This window comes from Balaenoptera borealis, assembly GCF_965194805.1.
Source record: "Balaenoptera borealis genome assembly, chromosome: 16".
NCBI lineage: Eukaryota > Metazoa > Chordata > Mammalia > Artiodactyla > Balaenopteridae > Balaenoptera > Balaenoptera borealis.
In genome coordinates, this window is record NC_138872.1 from 545,144 (window position 1) to 565,802 (window position 20,659).

At 57.0% G+C, this 20,659-nt stretch overlaps 1 protein-coding gene and 1 long non-coding RNA gene across 7 annotated transcripts; one reads left to right on the forward strand and one right to left on the reverse strand.

Moving 5' to 3' along the window:
• The first annotated feature begins 84 nt into the window (after window positions 1-84).
• LOC309613574 lies at window positions 85-3,965 on the forward strand. Its single transcript, XR_014235798.1, has 2 exons — window positions 85-335; window positions 457-3,965. It is a non-coding gene; the product is annotated as an uncharacterized lncRNA (long non-coding RNA).
• On the reverse strand, window positions 3,119-20,632 carry TPD52L2 (TPD52 like 2). 6 transcript variants are annotated; one of them, XM_082360518.1, is made up of 11 exons: window positions 20,450-20,632; window positions 17,867-18,012; window positions 15,911-16,059; window positions 15,000-15,059; window positions 10,109-10,210; window positions 7,121-7,147; window positions 6,711-6,854; window positions 6,305-6,346; window positions 5,549-5,612; window positions 5,235-5,283; window positions 3,119-4,705 (listed from the first exon to the last, which is right to left on the reverse strand). In XM_082360518.1, exons 1-11 carry the CDS (start codon window positions 20,466-20,468, stop codon window positions 4,701-4,703), a joined length of 807 nt encoding a protein of 268 aa, XP_082216644.1. In that variant the 5' UTR covers window positions 20,469-20,632; the 3' UTR covers window positions 3,119-4,700. The 6 variants fall into 6 exon arrangements, with proteins under 6 accessions (XP_082216644.1, XP_082216645.1, XP_082216643.1 ...); XM_082360519.1 differs by lacking the exon at window positions 6,305-6,346; XM_082360517.1 differs by lacking the exon at window positions 5,549-5,612.
• Between the last annotated feature and the right edge of the window lie 27 nt (window positions 20,633-20,659).

The window sequence follows — 20,659 nt, forward strand, 5'->3', positions numbered from 1 at the left end:
CGCGCGCTCCCGGGAGGACGTGAGCGCCGGCGGGTCGGAGCCGCGGGAGGGGCAGGCCGAGCGTGCGCCCAAAGCGCTGGGCGAAGGCTCCGCCCACTAGTGGGGCGGAGCCCCGAGTGACAGCCCACGGGCGGGGCCCCGGGAACTGTGGGTGGAGCTCGCACCGCGGAGTCGGAAGCGTCCACCGCCCCGCAGGGGCGGGGCCGAGCGCGGGGGCGGGGCCTGCTCACCAGAGCGTCAGGTGCTCTCCGGTGTGCCGGCAGGTGCTGCGGCCAGCCGCACTGAGGGAGAGGTGCGGGGACTTGTCTTGCAGCTGAGTTTGCCCCGCGCTTTACGTAAGATTGAGAAAACATAATTGTTCTCGTCAAAGAACGGGAGAGGGAGCTGGTGGGGATGACCAGGAGGCCGACGGCCCCTGAGCCACTGTTTAGCACTGACGTTTGCTCATCCCTGCAGCGCAGAGATGCGACTTCCTGCCTGCCTGCCCAATCATCGAAGTGCCGCCGCCATTGTCCGGGCCCTCCCAGAACCACCTACAAACAATGTCTTGAAAGGGCAGTTGAACCAACTTCCACTCACTTCCCTCCCTGTCCAGGTACGACCACTGCTCATCTCACTGACCCCCTGAGGGAGGGGAGACCTGCTCGTTACCCTTCCCTATCACTTCTTATGACAGAAACAGTTCTACCATTTACTGAGTGCCTGCTCTGTGCCTGGTACACCGGTATGTGCCAGTTTTAATCCTAGAAGCCATCCAACAGATTTTCTGGCCAGCCTCCCCACTTCCATACTTGCCCACTGGCCATTTTCCACTCAGCGGAGTCATATTCTTAACACAGAAACTTCATGACATCCAAGCCTCCCTATACACGTTGAGTAAAATCCAAACTCTTTGCCAACAAGCTCCAGCCCCGTCTACCTCTGCCCTCTTACACCTCTCTGCCATCATGCCGGCCTTGAACTGCCCAGTTTGTCCGAGGCTCAGGGCCTCGGTAAGTGGCAGAGAGCTCAGGAAGTCGCCTGGCAGCCATTAAATTGTGCAACATCAAGCAGGCACGAAAAGGCCTTTGAAAACCAAGAAGCAGAAGGGCCAGATTAGTGTCTATGTCTGTTGATTCAAAAGGATGAAAGGTTTCGGGCCAGAATCACAGGAGGAATAAGAGAACCAAATGAACCCGGTACCAATTTCAGAATGAAGCTGTGTTGGGCACTGCAAGAATGAATGAAGCAGGCCTTAGTGAGTCCCTCCTTGACCTACTAGTTCCACTTTAGGGATATTCTTTCTAAGAAAATGTTCCCAAATACAGAAAAAGTTGTGTGCACCAAGCTGCTCTTGATGGTGTTATTTATAATAGTGAAAATGGAAACCTGCACAACTGTACAAATAAGCACATTCAAATGGAATATAGTTATAAGATGTATACAAAGGTTACCTAATAGCATTGAAAATTTTTGTGATAGCTCCTGAAAGTAAAATGAGCAAAATGCACGACATATATTAGAAGTACATTATTACAAATATGTTTATAAACAAACAAGCCAACCTGTTTGGAGAAAATAAGAGGAAGAATACTGTCAAATACCAACAGTGGCTGCAGTCCAGCCCTGTGCTTTGCAGGCCCTTCAGTTGGGCCAGGTGGGTGCCCTTATCCTCACCTTGAGAAGAAACTGAGACTTCAGGGAAGCAGGTGCCATGGCTGCCCTCCAATGCCAGCCCCACCACTTGCTACAGTCCTTCAAGCTCTCAAAGCTCATCTCACGGGTCCGTTATTTAGGGGGAACACCTGAGGGCTAGGTCCATGTCAGGGTCATCCTTGTACCCCAGAACAAGAGCCTAGCAAACTCTTACCCACAGACGTTTAAATACTGAATTAAGTGAAGACCACATGGAACCCATTTCCATCGTCAATGAGAGTAAATGCTGACTGGGGGCAGCAGTGGTGCTTTCTCCACTTGGTGCCGCCTCATGTTGTGTTGGACTGCCGGGCCGGGGCGTGTATCTCATACAATCTGAAGTCATTAACTTCCCCTGCTCTTGCATCTCAAGCAAGCCATGCCCTCTGACCCCAAAGGAGGTCCGATGCTCCCAGTGAAGGTACTTCCCACTGGGCACACCCAATACAGCAGGAATGGACACACGTGAAGCACCAGGGCAGCGCAGAGCGAGGCTCTCCCCGGAAGAGTTTTGGGGGTGGTGCGGCTAGCACTCCAGGACACAGCATTAAGAAGGAAAAGCAGAGTGCAGGAAGTTGTAAGCCATCTTTTGAGTAAGGATGGGAAGGGAATGAGAATACACGTTCGTAGTTGCTCGGTTTTGCATGAATAAAGCACTGGGAGGATGAAGAGTCATCGTAGAGGGCAGGTGGGGGGTGTGCAGGGAACGGGCGCATGTGAGCGGGCCTCACACCCAGTCTGGACTTCTGAATCCTGTACACAGAGGACCTTAAGAAACTTAGCAGAGAAGGCCTCCCCGCAGCATCCCCGCACCCCACCCCCAGGTCCCTGCTCCCCACTCTGCACCACCTGAGCTCACCCACCCCTGCCTCATTCCTCCAGGACTTGTCATCTACCCGTGGTCGGCACCTTCACGTGGTGCCCCAGCAGAGCGGGGCCATGAGGACGGGAAGATGGCCGCACACTGCTAGCCCAAGGAACAGGACCCTCTTCTTCCCAAGGCCCACCCCCCTCTCAGTGAGCCCCTCCACCCGCCCACCCGGCCGAGGACACGTGTGCCCTTCCTGCACCACAGCTGTTACAGCTGCAGCCGGACGACCTCAGAAGTTCAAGCAGCTCTCACGCCAGGCCGGAGCCCTTCGGTGGGGAGAATCCTGGCCGGCCGGCCACCCTCTTGCTGCAATGCCCGCCTGCATGGCTCTGGCAGCTCAGCCCAGACTCGACTGTAACCTGGCCGGCTCCTCCCCATGCTCCATACCCCTTCCCGAGAGACCCCACAGCTTTGTCACCAACACACCCTCTCACGGCACTGCAGATCTAGACTTTGTGTTTGAGACCGTCTATTTCCTGCCTGCCTCTCCCTAGGGTGCAGGGACCCTGCCTGTCGGTTACTTTGCCACTCTTTCGCCACCTTCCTGAATGAAGTAAGATGCACCACACGAGCTTAAGTGGGTTTTCCCCCAAAGGAATGCTTTATTGACAAATCACCCGTTATCTACTTTAAGGAAAAGATAAATCCGTTATTACACCTGCATCCTGCCTTCCCATCACACCCCATCTGAGAGATTCCAACCCTGGGGAAAGAGCACAGAGCAGCGTTCCTCCCAAGGCACGAGTGTGGACTGCAGCCACCCCCCCCCCCCGTGTGTCTGAAGTGACCAGCAGACACTCAGGTACCAGACAGCACATCACGGTCGACCAGAGAAGACACTGAGCTGACGGCTCCTCCCCTTCGAGAGTGCACAGATGCAGGCGAGGCCTCTGCCCGCTAAGAGCCTGTAAGGCACAGAGCTGCCCCTCCAGGCGCGCCAGACGTGGGGCCCTGGGTGAGAGGCTGCTGGGCTGTGGCAGCATCGGAGCAGAAACAGATCTTTGTAGCTCCTGAGAAAGGCAACAGCAGAGTCCCAGCTGACCCGACGCCCTGGCTCTGACCTACCTGCGGGTCTGCCTGCCGCTCGCTGGCCCTGGCGTGTGCCACACACGCAGGTTGGAGCCGCTGATCGGCGACGTGCCAGCCAGGCCCAGCTTGCACAGGGGCAGCGCCAGCCCGCTGTGAAGGTGCTGGTCTTTCTTTCTCCCACCCCCATCGGCCAGCGGGAGCTGCGCCGGTCACTGAGAGAAGAGAGAAGCCAGTTTTCTATACGGGGATGGAATGCACTCGTGAAATAAAACACACCACTGGCACAGAGGTGCTGCCCCTCGGCTGGATGCAGGATTTTACATAGTGCTCAAAATCCACTAAAGAACCCTCGTTTATATATATAAAAACATTATAAACAAATAAAACATAAGGCGATATAAGGCGTGCACTTCAGCTTGAGTCCAAAGGAATAATATTTTCTAACTGTGAGGCTAAAGCTGCTTTGCTTAGTTTTACTTTTTGAAAAACCTGCTGCATTTAAAAAATAAAGAATTTGCTTTTGTTAAAGCTAGATCATTAGTGTAATGATTAGGCATCTGCTGATAATCAGCTTTCTGGAAGGTCTCAGAAAATGGGTAGTTTTCCTGTTAGGCATTTTGAAATAAAACTGCAGATCCGGCAGGGCTTTCTGGATGACTCTTCCTTCTGCGACTTAGGGAAGGAGTTTAGAAAACACCACGCATTTTATACTTATCGCTCTTCCCCCCACCCCCACCCCGCTTTCAACATGCTGATCAACTAACAAGACTCCCAACAAGAGCTTGGCTTTGGCTCACACCCCGGGACCCGCCACCCTGTCCGCTTCCTGCTCCGAGGCAGGACGGCGCAGTGATTTGCTGAGCTACCGACAGAAGGGGAGGCATCTGTGTACAGGACATGTTCTCGGACCCATGCGAGCGCGGCAGCCACGTCTCCACGGGGATGGCGTGATTGTCCTCAACACCCGCCGCTTGAGGTTGCAGTTGTGGCGATGAGGGTGTGCTTGTGCCGTGGCCGGGCAAAGCTGCTACGGGCTTAGAAGGGCGTGTGATCGGGCAGGGGTCTGTCTCCACTCCCGGTCGGGGAGGGAAGGTTGTCACTGCCATTCTCTCTGCCACTGACAACCTTAGTCTACAGATGGGAAAAGACCAAGAAAGAAGAACATGAGACAGAGCAGACACGCCTAGCAGATCCTAGGCCCGTGCTGGGAATGCAAGGTGTCCGATCTCTACGTGAGTTTATGTGACACGGACACCGCTCAGCGATAAAAGAAACAAATCACCAACACGGGAAACAGGCTGGATATCTCTCTAGGAAATTAGACAGAGTGAAAAGAGCCAATCCCCAAAAGACTACACACTGCATGGCTGCATTTACGTGACGTTCTTGACACAACAGAAACGGAGAGCAGGTTAGGGGTTGCCAGGGGTGTAGAGCAGGGGGTAGGCAGGCCGCAATCTTTGTGGGGATGGTGGAACTGTGCTCTGTTGTGACTGTAACAGCATTGTCTCCTGGTTGTGACACGGCAGGATGTTACCACCGGCGGAAACTGCACAAGGTACAAGAGCTCTCCGTATCATTTCCCATAACTGCACGTGAACCTACAATGACTAGTGACATGTCCCAACCCGGCAGAACTAGGCGGTCCAGATCCAGTTACCTTTATGGTCCCAACTCGGTCCTCCAATGACTTGAAGGTGGCGGAATTCCTTTAAAGAGAGAGAAAGATGTCAGCATAAGGAGCACATTGTTCTGTCACCCTCCCAAACCTGAAGGAACTTGGGGCTAGGGTCATCCTCTGGAGAGATCCCTGAGAGACGCCGAGGCCTCACTGCAAAAACGTGACGAGCCAAAAAAAGGAGAGGGGGCACACATGTTCGGAGGCTTCCCCAGGACAGAACCGAGGTCAGCCACACCCCCCAACTGCAGGACAGAAGATCTGCATGCCACCAGCTGGTGAGCCCCAGACTTCACCTGGGCAAACTGCGGACCCCTCGACTGGGCAGCCGGGGGATGCCAGGCACGTTTCTGCTGCGCCCTAAATGCACACATCTTGGGGTTACGGAAAGTCCCACGTGTTCTTCACACAGATCTCTCACAGAAGTCGAGCAAGAGGAAAACCAAGGAGCATTCGGGGAGCAGAGAGTGACGAGGAGGCAGAGGAGAAAGCAGGCCAGGCCTGGTCCCACCCAGCCCCCGTCCCCCTCCCTGGCTCCGCAGCTCCCTGAGCCCAGGCCTCTGGAGGCAGCCTGTCAGTGACCCCTGGCATGCTCGGGGGGCAGCAGCTGCAGCAGATTCTCCTGGGACGGGGACATGAGCTCTGCGGGGACCCAGGCTGCACTACAGAGCAGGAGCGAGCACAAGTGGGCATTTCGAGGAGGAACAGGTCTCGGCTCTGGCTGTTCTCAGGATATAAACAGCCACCATAAAAATCTTGGAGACACCTGAGACCTCTTGGCGTGTGCAAGCCTCTCTGCCCCTTCCGGCCCGGCCCTGAGGGCAGCCCTGGAAAGTTCCAGGTGGAGCCCAGTTTGGGGCCTCACCCCCACCAGCTCTTCAGCCTCAAAGAGGTATCTCCCAACCCTGAGCCAAGAGGACGCTGAGGGGGAAGGTGGTCCTTGGTTCAGGGGTTTGGGGAGTGAGACGGACCAGCCGGAGCCACCCCCTCCCACCGGCCTCCCAGTGGGGTCCAGCGGGCTCGGGGAGCCGTGGGGGGCGGGGGCACGTTACCTCATGGCCGGCATACTTATGGAGTGGCGGATGGAGTGGCTGCTGCTCGGAGGCGTGGTAGGAGCAGAGAAGGAGAGTTAAGGCGAGGACAGGACCCGCCTCCCCGTGCAGGAAGCTGAGCCCCCGCCCAACCCGCACCACTGAAGCACAGAGAAGCCGCAAGGCTGCCCTCCGGGGGAGAACCAGACCCGGGTGCCCCTCGCGTGGCCCCAGAAGCGTGACACTGCCGGAGGAGGGTGCTGGGACAAGGAAACTAAGACGCTCTTCAGCCTGGGGTGCTAAAGACACTTCTGGTGCCAAGAACCGCCAGGTGTCCCCACGTGACTTCAGAGCAAGCTCCAGAGAGACCAGCAGGGCAAGTAGGAATATTTAAAGTCACAGACTGTTCTGGATTTGGGTTCCAGACCTCCAAGGCAGAGGAGCGGCTTGATCAGCACGAGGTAAAGGACACTCGGGAGGCTGTCTGAGCCGGTCCCAAGCGCCCGCGGCAGAAAGAGCGCTTGCTTGCGGGGAGAAGGAGAGCAGCTCCACTTGGAGGGGCAGGACCGCTCTGGGGAAGGAGGACATGGGGACACGACGGCTTGAGGGCTGGCAGGGCCCCTTCCAGGAACAGAGTCAGGGGTGGGCCGATGGCCACTCAGTGAGGCCGGGTCAGAGCGGGCGGCGACAGGACCCAGCGGGCTGCACAATCAGGAGAGGAGCCCTGCACCCATCACGCCGCCGGTGACCACCTTGCTGTGCTGGCCCCACCCCCACCTTCATCCGCACAGCCTCCCCGGGGCCAGCCGTGCCCGGCGTGTCCAGCGTCAGTCTTACCTAAAGGAGTGTGAGAAGGGCCGAGCCCTGAGAACGGCGGCAGGAGGAGAGAAGAGATGCAGCGTTAGGAGGGGCGCCTGGTCCTGCCCCGGCCCCTCTGCTCGAGCTCCGGAAGAGCACAGGGACCCCAGCGACCACGCTGCCAGAGGAGGGCATGTGCCCCCTCTCCAGCCTCTGCCCCACCCTCCCGGATGCGGTCATATACGAGGGACCCTCGCATCTGACTACGCCACAGACTGGAGAGAAGGAGCCCAAAGAAACAAGCAGAGCGAGGGCGTGAGGTGCTCTTCGGCCCGCGGGGTCCGTGCCTCACCCAGGACCCCATCAGCCTGCACTCCAGCTGGGCCGGGGCGCCCCCTGCACCGCGACAGGGCCTGCGACACCCCCAGGGCTGAGAACTTCATGCTCTGGCTCCATCACCACACATGACAGAAGCTGACCGAGAAATCTGAGCATGTCCAAGGGCAGCTGCCCGGGGGGGGCAGGGGGTTGGGGAGGGGGACGAGGCCACCCCAACACGGAGATCATTTCAGAAGTGACAGTCACGTGGCCTGATGTACCCACACCGCTCTGGTGGGCGGCAGGACCTGCTCCGCTCGGCGGGAGAACGAGCCCAATGGTGAGAGGAGGCACGTGTCCCGTCAAAGGTCACCCAGCTGGACGGAGGCCTGACCCTGCTTTAACTGGGCCTTTGGCCCCAATCCAGTTCCCCACCCCCGGGGATGCAGAAGGCCTCTCAACCCGGGCTACTCCTGGACGGGCCCTTCGAGACACCAGCGTGGGGCTGCTGTCCTGAAGGACTGAGCAGCCCCTGACCCTGAACGTGCAAGGGAGACCTCCCTGGGCCTGGTTCTCCTTCTCAAGAAGCGGGCAACTCCATCAGCCTCGAGCTCCAAACCACAGACGTAAATGGGCCTTGGCCTCAGAAACCACCTGAGACCACGTGGTGAGGCGATGGGGACACACCGAGGACCCTGAGACCCAGAGATCACAGCACCACTGGAATCACGAGAGCAAGACCAGCAGCAGGCACACAAGGCCCCGGAACGAGACCCCGGCCAACAGGCCCCGTGACCACACGCCACTTCCTCTGCCAGGCTGACTCACGCACGGCGGGCACGGGACCTGCAGCGACAGGGCCACTCCGGGTTCCGAGCAGAGAGCGGGGGCAGACGGAGCATGGGCCGCGTCACTGCTCCCCCAGATCGAAGCCGTTCGTGTGAGGAACTGCCCAGCCGGCTCGCCCACAGCCGCTTCCACCCACGCCCGGGGCTCTGCCCTCTCGCCTGCTTTCCACCCAGAGTGCTCCGAACACGCTCAAAAGTGAGTGAGAATACTGAACGTGAGCGCATGACACCAAAAAGAGAACGTTCCCAGAAGAGGACGAAGCAGACCTCTGTCACCTGCTTCAGATGCCCTGTCATCAGGCCAGCCTCTGCAGGAAAGCAGAGACCCGAGCAGACGCTCCCCTCGCTCTGTGACGGGCCCTGGGAGTGAGGCCTGGCTGCCAGGGGTGTGTCACCAGCCTGGCTCAGGTGGCCTCGGCAGGCATCCCACGCAGCGTCACGGGAGACCCGATCCAGGGTCACAGCCAGAGTCAAGCGTGAGCCGAGCCGCGCGAAGCCTTGGGAGCAACTGCCACAGGCCCTCCTGCTGCCAGCGCAGCGCCACCGCCCTGGGGGGTCCCTCTTGTGCCCGCATCACAGCCGCGGTGGGCAAGGCCTGCATCCGAGCGTGGCCCGCAGGGACCCCCAGTGTAGAGGGTGCACCCCTGAGGCCCAGACTGCCTAGTACTGACTGTTCAGCTGCTCCGAAGGTTTGAAGTTTTTCAAAATAAAAAGCTGGGGGGTCGGGGAGAGGAGAGGGGTAACGATGTCAAACAAACACGGATAAAACGTGAGCACGGCTCCAGGCACCAGCTGTTCTCTGCTCAGCCGGGTGGGGCCCGGGGCTCGTGAGTGCCTGTGGCCAATCGGCCAGGGCAGGGCTCCTACCTTGAGGCTGGGAAATGCTTACCCTAAGCAGGCAAGAAGGAGCCCACTCAAGGGTGCGAGGTGAGGGGTCAGGGCCAAGGGGACCCCCAACGCCATGGTCAGCAGGCCAGACCCACGGCAACTCCATAGGATTCTTGGCTATGAGGAGACAGGGCAGGGCCGGCAGTGGAACCCGGGGGGCCAAGCCCAGGGTGCTGGCGATGGGGATGACCCGCACTGCCCGCTGTCTCTCACCAGTTAGTCCCAACAACCCCGAGGGAGGCCCTCGTGAGGGCACAGCGAGGAGGGAGCTCAGCCAGGAGTCACACCCTGGCCTCTGGCTCCAAGGAGGCCCTGCGGGGGCAGCAGCGAAGCCCAGAGCAGGAAACTCAGGGTGAAGCCTGGCTTGGGAGCGGCGTGGCCATCGGGCTGGGGGTGGGCACTGCTGCGTGCGGTCCACCTAGTGCCCGGGCCCCCCACGCTCCCTGGCCCCAGAGGCACTCGGGTGGCCACCAGGGTCTCCTCCACTTCTGGGGCAGAACGCTCCGTCGGGGGCCCTAGTGCGTAGCCGCACGCTCTCTGAGGGCAGGCCTGGCAAACACCCCGAGAAACACCATGCTTGTCCTCGACTTGTCCAGGCTGGCAGGCCACCCAGGCTGACGCTGCCCCCAGGCCGAATCGTTTTCTCTCCATGGAACTTCAACAAGAAGCATCGCCTCCACCCACCCCAAGTACCAAAGTTCCCCACAGGCACCAGTGACCTCCCCCCACCCCTCACCCCGAGAAACATACAATTAAATGGCAGAGGCAGCCGGTACACAAGGGTTTGTGAACCAACTGGTCCGGGGCTGGTGTGGCCACAGCTGCGGGCGGTGAGGGGCCCCTGAGGCATGTGCATCTGAGCCCGGAGGCTCAGGCAGGCTTCCTGCAGACCCTCTAGTGGATCTAAACCCCCTAAAACCCCACCTGCCCGTCCCAGGTCTCAGGGTGGAGGTGTCGGGCCAGGGAGTCTCACCTCATGTCCCCAAGCTTCCGGCTGATGGCAGAGCCCATGGTGGACAGGGCTGCTGAGGTCTTCTGTCCTGCCTGAGAGAGGGTTTCCTGGGTCTTCTTGTAGCTGAAAGGAGAAACACCAGTTAAACCAACCACGCTAAAGGCGCAGCCACGCCTCCCCACAGCAAGGACAAGGCACCCAGAGGAAAGAGGCGGCGGTCAGGGCGGTGAGTGAGCCTGGCCACCAGGGACAGAACACGTGTCCTGTCTCAGGGCCCCCAGGGGACTGCATGAGGGACAGACGCAGCACTGCCAGGTCACGACCCCCTACCCTGCAATAACGCCGTTTTCTGCTCTTCCTGTAATGCAGGCTCCCCTCCCCTCCGTGGAAACTTACTTGCCCCACCTCTCTCGACCCCTGCAGCAAAGAGGCCCACAGAGCCCAGGGCCTGCGGCCAAGCAGACCAGCCCCTCAGGCCCTCCTGGGGCTTCTCTTTTCTCTTCTCGTCTAAGACAGTCCTCTGAGGACAGAACAGCTCAACCACACCCACAGGGGATGCAGCGGGCAGTGCGGCCTGTGCCGGGCCAGCCTTCAGACCCCGAGCAGCCCCCCCAGCCCTCCACCCTCCTGTTCTGCGTCTACCATGTCCTTTGAGAACTGGTTCAATGGGGGTGGTCTTGGCGCCCCAAGGAGACGGCCTGTTCCACACCCTCCTGCCCTGTCCACCCACAACGAGATGGCTTGTGACCTCAACGGCAGTGGCACAGGCACGGGCAGGGTGCCTGGGCCACAGGGACGGCAAGGACACCCTCAGGCCCAGGCTGAGAGCCAACACCTACAGCCGCCAGCACCCCACCCCGCCCCCCGTCCAGCCCCCACCAGAAACAGAAGACACAACAGCCTGAACCCAGGAGCTCCTTTCTAGCCAAACTGGCAACCCCACAATAATGGCTCGAGATGGTAGGGCTCCAGAGACGCCAGCTGGCTCCGGCCCTCCTGGCACCCCCAGGTCACAGGGGGCTGGCTCGGACGGCACCAGCAGTGGGGCTTCCCGGCCCCCCTTTCCCATCCACCCCGCACCGTCGCCCTCGGGAGGCCCCACGTGAGCGGCTGCTACCCGCCTCCCTCAGGCCAGCCTCCTACCTGGAGCCCTGCACTCCCCGTCCTGTGGGGACGGCCTGGCCCCAAGCACCCTGGAAGGGCCTCCCTCCCCTCAGCTGCAGCCACTCACAGCACAACAGGGCCCGGGCCTCAAAACACGTGTCGCTTACCAGCAAGAGTTTGGAAATATCTTGAAATCGCTAAGACATTTGAGTTTATCTCAGTTTCCAGAAGGTCAGTAATATTGGAACACACTGTTAATAACGGCGAAAAAATAATTTCTAAAATCCTTGCTGAAAAATCTGCCTCTGCGTTTTCTGGATTCAAAAACTAGTAAGATGCCTCATTCTGAACCCAGGCCTTAGAAGACCCTGACAACGAGAAATTCCTCCCCCAGTGATAGTCTGACACGATCACAGAACTGAAGTGAACAGGAACTCAAAGTCCAATCACCTGCCCAGCGACCCAGGTATCTGGACAACTGGGGCCTGGACAGGATCCCCTGGGCCGAGCGACAAGGTCCATTCTAGGCCACAGCTGAATCGTACTAAAACCCAAAGTCCACACCCTCCTCTCAGAGGACTTCCACACAGACTGTGGTCGCAATTCTCCCAGGCGCCTTCTGACTTGAAGACGCTTTCACCCGGAGCTGCCACCTACAGCACGGCCGGTCTCAGCATCTCTCGAGACGGTGGCAACAGAAGTGGAGCATCCTGAGGGTGACTCAGAAGGGGGCCCAGGCACTGAATCACCAGCAGGTGAGGCGCGTGCTGTGGGCCACTCTGCAGGGCAGCACCCCTCTGGGACAGATGTGGTGCGGAGGCCAGGGCAGAGCCAGCGTCCGTGTCCTGGTAACTCGGCCCCACCCGCGCTTGCGAGCAGCAGGCTGTGCGGCCCTGGCCGCTGCCCCTCTGGGAATTCCTTTCACCTTTTAGGAAAACAAAGGCCTCCTCCCACGATCAGTGAGCGTGACTGTCAGTCAGAGGGAGGCAGCTGCTGGATGCTCCTCCTCCAGGGTCCTCCCTTGGGTGGCCGTCTCCACCTCCCGCTTGGTGGGGCACGTGATCCCAGACTGCCTGGCCAGAGGCTACAGCTCCCTGACCACAGTGAAAGCACAATCTTATTGTTGGTCTGCAAGGCTGGGAAGATACCATCCAGCCCCACCAGGCACCCCTTGACCACAGAGGAGCTACCTGAGAACAAAGCCACTGTGGGGAGAGTGGAAGGGGGAGGGACACAGGTTGGGAGTGCTGGTCGGAGCCCCGGGTGGAGGGTCTGGAGCTGGGGCTTCTCGCCAGGCGAAGCCTCCCCGTCCCTCCTAGGCTGACACTATCTGTAGCTGTGCTTTCTGTCACCTGCGACCAAAGAACTCAATATGCCAACGAGTGACTATGCGATTTATTGGTGTCCACGCAAAGCACGATTTTAGCTATGATCTACCTAAAAAAGGATCCCATTAGGTGATCACTTCACGACCAACAGAGCATGGCTGCTGAATCAACAGCTGACTGAGGGAAGAGACCCCCTCCCAAATGGCATCAACCCACTCATGACAGGACCACTGCACCAGAGCTAAGTGCTCGGGCTGCACACGCCCGCCTCCTCCCCCCAGGCAGTGCTCTCCGAAAGGGATCCACCAACACACGGATCGCGAAAGAGAGGGTGGCTCCGAGGCTCTGGACGCGGAACCCCGGCAGCGGTCTCCGGCAGTCACCGCTAGGGAGGCACAAGTCAGGCGCCCCGAGAGTGCAGAGCAGCTGTGTCGTGTTGTCCCCGTCCTGGGCTATCACTGCAGAGACGCCTCCAGCCCTGACAATTCTACCACCAGACTTGGGGCTAAGACCTCATGGCCGCTGCCTGATGAAGCGCGTGAAAAGGGCCATCCCGGGCTTCCCTGGTGGCGCAGTGGTTGAGAATCTGTCTGCCAATGCAGGGGACATGGGTTCGAGCCCTGGTCTGGGAAGATCCCACATGCCGCGGAGCAACTAAGCCCGTGCGCCACAACTACTGAGCCTGCGCGTCTGGAGCCTGTGCTCTGCAACAAGAGAGGCCGCGATAGTGAGAGGCCCACGCACCGCGATGAAGAGTGGCCCCCACTTGCCGCAACTAGAGAAAGCCCTCACACAGAAACGAAGACCCAACACAGCCAAAAATTAATTAATTAATTAAAAAAAAAAAAAAAAAAAGCACTACAATCCTGGATTTGGATTGTAAGTATCAGTATAAAACAACAAAAAAAAGGGCCATCCCACCAGCCACACTTGCAGGCCCAGAGCCACAGGGTCCGTTCAGAGGAGTCAGAACCGTGATCGTCGGAAACAGTATCCCAGCAGTTTCCCGTCAACTGGCTTTACAGAACAGCACTAAGATCTCCCAAGGCTATTTTCAGCTTTGGTCTGCACCGTGAGCCTGCCTGCAGCGACGGGCTGCCCTACCAAGCCACGCAAACAGCATGAAACTCCAACCACCAAACCCACTTGGTGCCCGGCTCCCCTCGTGACCCCAGGCTGCAAAGGCTCCACGCACACAGCTGGCCAACCTGGGCTTCCGGGCACCTCCAAGACAAGCTGGGTCACAACCGTTTCCTTTCAGCCCAACAGTGAAGGGCTTTCTGCCCATGCCTTCTGGCAACCACGACAGCACTTCCTTCTAAACAAGACATCCCAGAAAGTGACTATTTTAAAATACTGCAGGGGCTTCCCTGGTGGCGCAGTGGTTAAGAATCCGCCTGCTGATGCAGGGGACACGGGTTCGAGCCCTGGTCCGGGAAGATCGCGCATGCCGTGGAGCAACTAAGCCCGTGCGCCACAATCGCTGAGCCTGCGCTCTAGAGCCCGTGAGCCACAACTACTGAGCCCACGTGCCACAACTACTGAGCCTGCGCTCTAGGGCCCGCAAGCCACAACTACTGAGCCCGTGTGCCACAACTACTGAGCCTGCGCTCTAGGGCCCGCGAGCCACAGCTACTGAAGCCTGCGCGCCTAGAGCCTGTGCTCCACAACAAGAGAAGCCACCGCAATCAGAAGCCCGCGCACCACAATGAAGAGTAGACCCCCCTCGCCGCAACTAGAGAAAGCCCGCGTGCAGCAACGAAGACCCAACGCAGCCAAAAAATAAAAAAAATCTAAAAAATAATAATAAAATAAAATCCTGCACCACCCAGTTCAAAGGCTATAACCAGACTGGAGCACAAATGAAGTGCTATTACCTTGTTTAAGAAACTCAAATAAAACGTCGGGAGTCCTTCTGGACCAGAGCTCTATCAGACAGAGAGCTACCCATGAGGGCTCTGCGCTCTACTTCTTTTCTGTGTGGCTGAGAGCTTGGCGCCTCTCAGGCCACAGGAGTTCCTTCGAGATCTGACCCGCACGGCCCACGCTGCGCCCCCAGCTCAAGAGCCACCCCTAAGTGCAAGAAACCCTGAGAGCACCACAGCTGGAGCCAGGTCTGCAGGGGAAGGAGGGGGAAAAGCACCGTGAGCGTCAGTCCAGATGGCGCCCCAGGTACATCACCAGCCAGAGACGCGGCCCAAGCTCGGCTCCGGCCTCTGATCTGAGGGACACACATCAGGCAGGGGCAAGTTTTCAGTGTGGTCTGGTGGCGGAGTGAACTTCCTTCAGCGTCTGCACCCTCTTCCAGAAGTATTTAAAGGACAATTTCTTTTGTGTTTGAGAGGAGAAAAATTATATTAAAAATAAAATAGCCAAGAAACACCACGACTAGGTCTGAGCCAAGTGCGCACAGCCTCCCTGTCCCTCAGAGAAGCGTCAGGAGGGGAGAGGATGGAGGTGCCGGCAGCAGAGGCACTCACAGGTCCGACTGGGTCACTTTCTCATTCCACTCTCCAAGCTTCTCAGAAGTTTTCACGTAGCTAAAAACAGAAAGTCTGTGGTAAATTATTTAGAACAACGACTTCAACTCAGGTTTCAAACTTGCAAGTGAAATTCCAGGGAAAACAGAGAAGGACCACTTGGCGGGAAGACTGGACGTTCAGCCTGCTTCTGCTCAGCACCTGCTCTGCAGGCCCAGGTGAGGCACCTGCAGGCCCAGCCGCTCTCCTCATGCCGAACGAGGGCCTGCTCATTCGACGGAAGCTGTCTCCTGGGGAACAGCTGGGAGCAGCAAGGAGGGCACAGCCCTTGGCCCCAACACAGTACTCTGACAGCCACCCTTCGGGGTTCAAGGCCTGCAATTTCCTAGGACAGAGAACTGGGCCTTTCCTAGGGCAGATTTATGAAAACTGACTCGGTCTTCCTGTGCGGACATGGCTTCCCAGACAGTGAGAAGCGCCTCCCATCCCTCCACCTTGGAGCCACACAGCCGCACTACCCAAATTCGGAGAGCTGCGGCACAGGGGTCTGGGTCAGAGGTCCTGACCACGTCAGCTCATGAGAAGGACTCATGTCCACTTCGGCAGACGCTGACCTGTGGGGACCACTGGAAAACCAGCCTCATTAAGCACCTAATTCGTGTTCTCTCCAATTTAGACCCTGAAACATATTCTTCTTGTCAATTTCTGCTTGCACAGCTAGCTAGCGTGTCTGCCGCCTCTTAAAAACACGTGTGGACTCTACACTTTTTGAATAAATACAAATTCAGTTGCTGGCAAGGATTCAGGGCCCCCAGCTGGCTGCTTCCAAGCGGCACACTTGCTGCCCGTTCCCAGGAGGCACCTCACCCCCAGGACTCAACGCCCATCAAGCAGGTAGAGCAGACACTCACGCGTTAGAGACCTGCACATCATGCCAACCCCTGGACAGGTTCTGCTTCAGGCCCTCCAAGGCAGAAAGGCCCAGCCTCCTCTTCAGCTCTCCACAGTGCCTCTCCTTGGCTGCCAGCACCTGGCGCAGAGTGACAACCTCCTCCTCCACCTGCAAAAGCACGGTTACCAGGATTCAGCCACCACTACGGCAGGAAGTGACCACCATCCTTACACACGTCGCAGTGAAGGCCTTCTCAGAATCACCTAAGAATTTTCCATTTACAGAAACACAGCTCGTCTTAGGAATAGTCTACAGCAGGCATCGGTTCTGTTTGAACGTGGCACCAGCACCTCTTCTGGAGAACTGTCCCGCCCCCCTAAGCCAGGTGTTCTGGCGGGGCTACTGACCACAGTGCCCAACCGCGGATGACAAGCAAGGCCTGCCGGGGCTCTTCCCTGGGACTAGGAACGGCTGTTAGAAGACAGCAGCCCCTTTCTGTCCGGGCTCCGGGTCTGGGTGTGAGTAACAGAAGCGGGGAGGGTTGGCAGCCAGGCCCCATCTGCACCACGGGGGAATTCCACACGTCGGGGTGAGGAAGCAGAGCTGACAGACGGATGGGTGGCCAGAGACCCACGTGATGGAGAAACAACCCTTATGACAACATTTGTGTTCCCAAGGTCAGCTGCAGGCCTCGGCAAAAGCCACTTACACAAGCCCAAAGAAAATTCTCTTTTTTGCTTAATTTGAGTTGGGCAACAGAAAAAATCTTGACAATAAAGACCAGAACCTTCTCATGTCTTAAAACAAAGAGTGAACTACAGAGAGGAGCATCCTTTAGAGCCTTCCTACTTTAGATTCTCAATACTTCCTGCTCCTATGTGAACAGCTACTCTAAAACAAAAGTCCCTTTCTTAAAAAAATGACTGTTTGGATTAAGGCACTAACAACAGCCTAGAGCCCTGCATATCACTAGATTCTGCTTTAGAAAATACTGAAAAAGAAACGATTCAAAACTACAGGATCATCTAAGGCCAAACTATTACCAGTCACCCCAGCAGTGACACTCAGTGACTTGACCTTTCCATTTATGGTGCTCTGGGCACATGGGCTTAAGGGCACGTGGACACACAAGCTGAAATTTTTACGAAACACGAGAGCTTCTTCATTCTGCAATTCACTTCTGAAAAAGACCTTGTGGTTTTCTTCTCTAAACCAACATGTCCTGAAATAAAAGGCAAAACATAAGTCTCCTGGGACTTCTTGCTGCTTCTCCTTTAACCTCTGTTCAATTCAGAAAGGGCGGCTTCCTCTATGGTCTAAAACCTGGTCCTGGGGCTGGGTTTGTCCGCATGACCAGCTCTGCTCAGACCCAGGCCTGGACCCAGGATGTATCAGGACAGGCTTATTTCCGAAGACGGAGCAGAGAACTGCAACAAGCGTGCTCCAGCCTCTGCCTGACTGATGCCAACAAGTTCACTTCCCCAGATTCTGGAATCTCAAGTGAGTCACTATTAGACTCTGTATCACACCGTAAAAAGAAACACTCTTGGCAGTTAGCCTGAATAAAAATTATACGCAGAGACTTTTGTTCTTAACTCCTATTTCCTCTTAAAGAGCTCTCACTTTAAAAAGATCACATGAAACGCTTTTTACAGAAGAAGTATTTTTAAAAGAAAAATGAACATCCAGGGACAGATACATCCGTGCGGGTCTTGAAAATGTCGTGTTGATTCCAAAAGAGAAACTCCCAGCAGATGGTGTGCTCAGAGCAGCTGCCCCATGTGGGCATTCTCCACATGGAGCACCTACAAGGTGCCAGACACACGCAAACCAAGGGCTGCAGAGGGTAGTTTCTGTGGGGCTCCAGGGACCATCTCCCAGGGCAACTTCTCCAGAGCACAGCCAGCACTCTGGCCCCTCATTAGGCTGGGAGGGCCTCACAGTCACCCCCAGATGCACAGCCATGACACAACACCTTTGCAAGTTCAGCCCTGAGCTCCTCCGCCTCAGCATCTGTCAGACCCTCAACAGCAGGAGCCTGGGTGGCCACTGCTGTGTCGACAGGGACGTCCGTCATGGAGTCGGAGAGCAGACCTTTGTTAGGAGAATTCAGGTTGATATCTGCCAGAGACAAAATGCGGTCAGAGAGCATCACATAAAAAGTCACAGAGGAACAGAGGACAGAGGTCTCCACCAAGGGAGAAAGCAAGGGTGCAAGGGCAGGTTTAGGGGAAAGGAGCGGGGGACCCGTGGAGACAACGCCTCTTCTCTGAAAGGTTCTGCAAAGACGGTTTTGGCCACCAGACTGGGAGCAGCCACATCTCAGGCCACCCAGGTTGCTTCTTCAGGTTCTAGAAATGCTGGCACAAGGCAGCCACTCCCTAAATCTGGTTCCTCCTGTAAGAATACTATCTTCACAGACAGGAAACCTTTGTTAAAAACAAAGCCGCTGGATCCAACAGCTCTGCCATTTTTTAGCGTGAAGGAACTTAATACAGCTGTAAACACAAGCAGCGCCACTTTCCAATCAGCGGCTCTGCCAGGGCACAGGCTAAGATGACACACAAGGAACACAGTCGGCCAGCCCCTGTGGGAGTCGGCAAAACAAAATCCGTTCAGTTCATCCCCGACCCTCACCCCGCGGCAAGAAGGCGGCGGCGGTGTGCAGAGGGCACTGCCGCCTCACACCTCTGCTATACCCGGACCAGGTTCGAACCCCTGCGTCACGTTTGTTCTCCACGTTAAACGCGCTTTCCCGTATGCACTAGAAGTTTACAAGAAGAACAGGTCTACGTCAGTTCTTGCCAATTCCAAACGCAAGGCCGTCGTTGTTTAGTACATTACACAATGAGCATTGAAAACATCTTCCCTTTTGATCAGCACATTCTGTGAAGAGACGGGCTCTGTATGGTGTTTGGCACATTTAAAAGTAAATTAAAGGGAATTCCCTGGCAGTCCAGTGGTTAGGACTCTGCGCCTTCACTGCCGAGTGCCCGCGTTCAATCCCTGGTCAGGGAACTAAGATCCCACAAGCCAAGCGCGGCATGGCCAAAAAAAAAAAAAAAGAAAGAAAGGTAAATTAAAGGCACGAAGGCTGCAAAACAGTAAAAGTGTCTTTAACTGCAGGTATGTTTGTCTACTCTAGAAACCCTAGAGTCTGCTAAAAATAGGCGAAATGCCCTTAAAACCAAAGACACTCTATTTAGCTGGCCGTGTCATTCCCTTCACATGTCCCACAGCTGGAGCCATGCACTTCTGTGGTGCTCTAGAGATGTTCACTAAATAAAGCTTTTCTTTTTAATCAACAGATTTCAATATTTAACTGAGATCAACCTACGTGGTTTTACTTCCTCGTTTGTATCCGCTATGTTGAACCTACTCAAGTTCAGTAAGTGCCTTAAGATCCCTACAACTTTTCTATTCTTAAAAAACAGATGAAGGCCCTCAGACAGTGTCTGCTTATAAAACTAAAACTGGATCCCACGGAAATCACCCCCAGATAAAACTGTACACTCACGAAACATGCTGTGCACTGCCCAATCACTGGGTGAGACCAAGCTCAGTACCCCCTGCAGGCAGATGCCATTCACACCCTGACTGAGAGGAGACCAAGGTCCTTACCAAAGGACCTACAGAGAGAATTAGCACGGGCTGGTGCAGTAGGCAACACGAGGGGCCTAGAGCCCCTCACCTGGGTGAGTCTCAGCTCAGCCTGTATAATCATCTGCAAAACGGGGTTTTTTTTGGACCATTCTAAAAAGGTTATTCCGAAAATGGAAAAAGATCTGAGAAACAGGCTTGGAATGGTGTCTGGCACATAGTAGGTGCTCAGTAAATGTTTTCTGTCGTTCTCATGACCGGAACCCCATGCTTGTGACGAATTCTAATGTTTAATTAATATGCTGATACAGCTCAAACGATAGAAAAGCACCCTGAAATCATTCAGCGTAGTTCCATCAACGTAGTATTAGCACCCCCTCTAGAGCCCCAGGATGGAAGACAGACTCGTACCACCTCCTCAAGATCTTAAGCTTCTGGGCCCGCTCCACACCCCACAGCGGCCACCTCAAACTAGTCTGGGATGTCTGTTCCGGAAACCGGCCTGGTATGCTGGGTGTGCCCCTGACTCACTGCACCCTTCCCCCTCCAGACAACTCTGCAGTAGGCTGGGCTCCGAGCTGCGCTGCCACCCAAGGGACGCTGCGCCCAACGCGAGGCGTCGCCTCCCCTCCCCTCCCCGGGCGCCGCGCACGGCACCTCGGCCCGCATCCAGGGCCGGATGGAGTGTCCCCGAGGGCCCTGCGCAGGGACTGAGGGCGGCCCGCCGGGCAAGAGTCGGGCGGAGGCAGAGTGGCAGCTACCCGGAGTGACGAAACCCAAGACTCTGGGGCGAAGGGAAGGCGCTGGGGAACCAGTGCTCAGAGCGGTCCCAGCGGGGGCGGAACACCCGCCAGGAGCTTCGAGGCCGCGCGCCTGGGAGAGGAAGTGGTGCCGCGGGATGGGCGGGCGCAGGCGGAGGAGCCCAAAGGCCGCCACGCGGCGCCGGGCCCGCAGGTACCTTGGCCGGCGGAGTCCATGTTTAGGCGGCGGCCGGACCGCAGCTGGCGTCGAAGCCGGGGTCGCGGGCGCAGTGGGAACCGAGCGGGCCGCACCAGGTGTCGCTCGCAGCTTACGCACCAACCAGCTGAATCGCCTCAGGCGCCGCGGCATTACGTGATCAACAGCGCGACGACCCACTTCCGCTTTGATGCGCGCTCCGCCCCCCCCG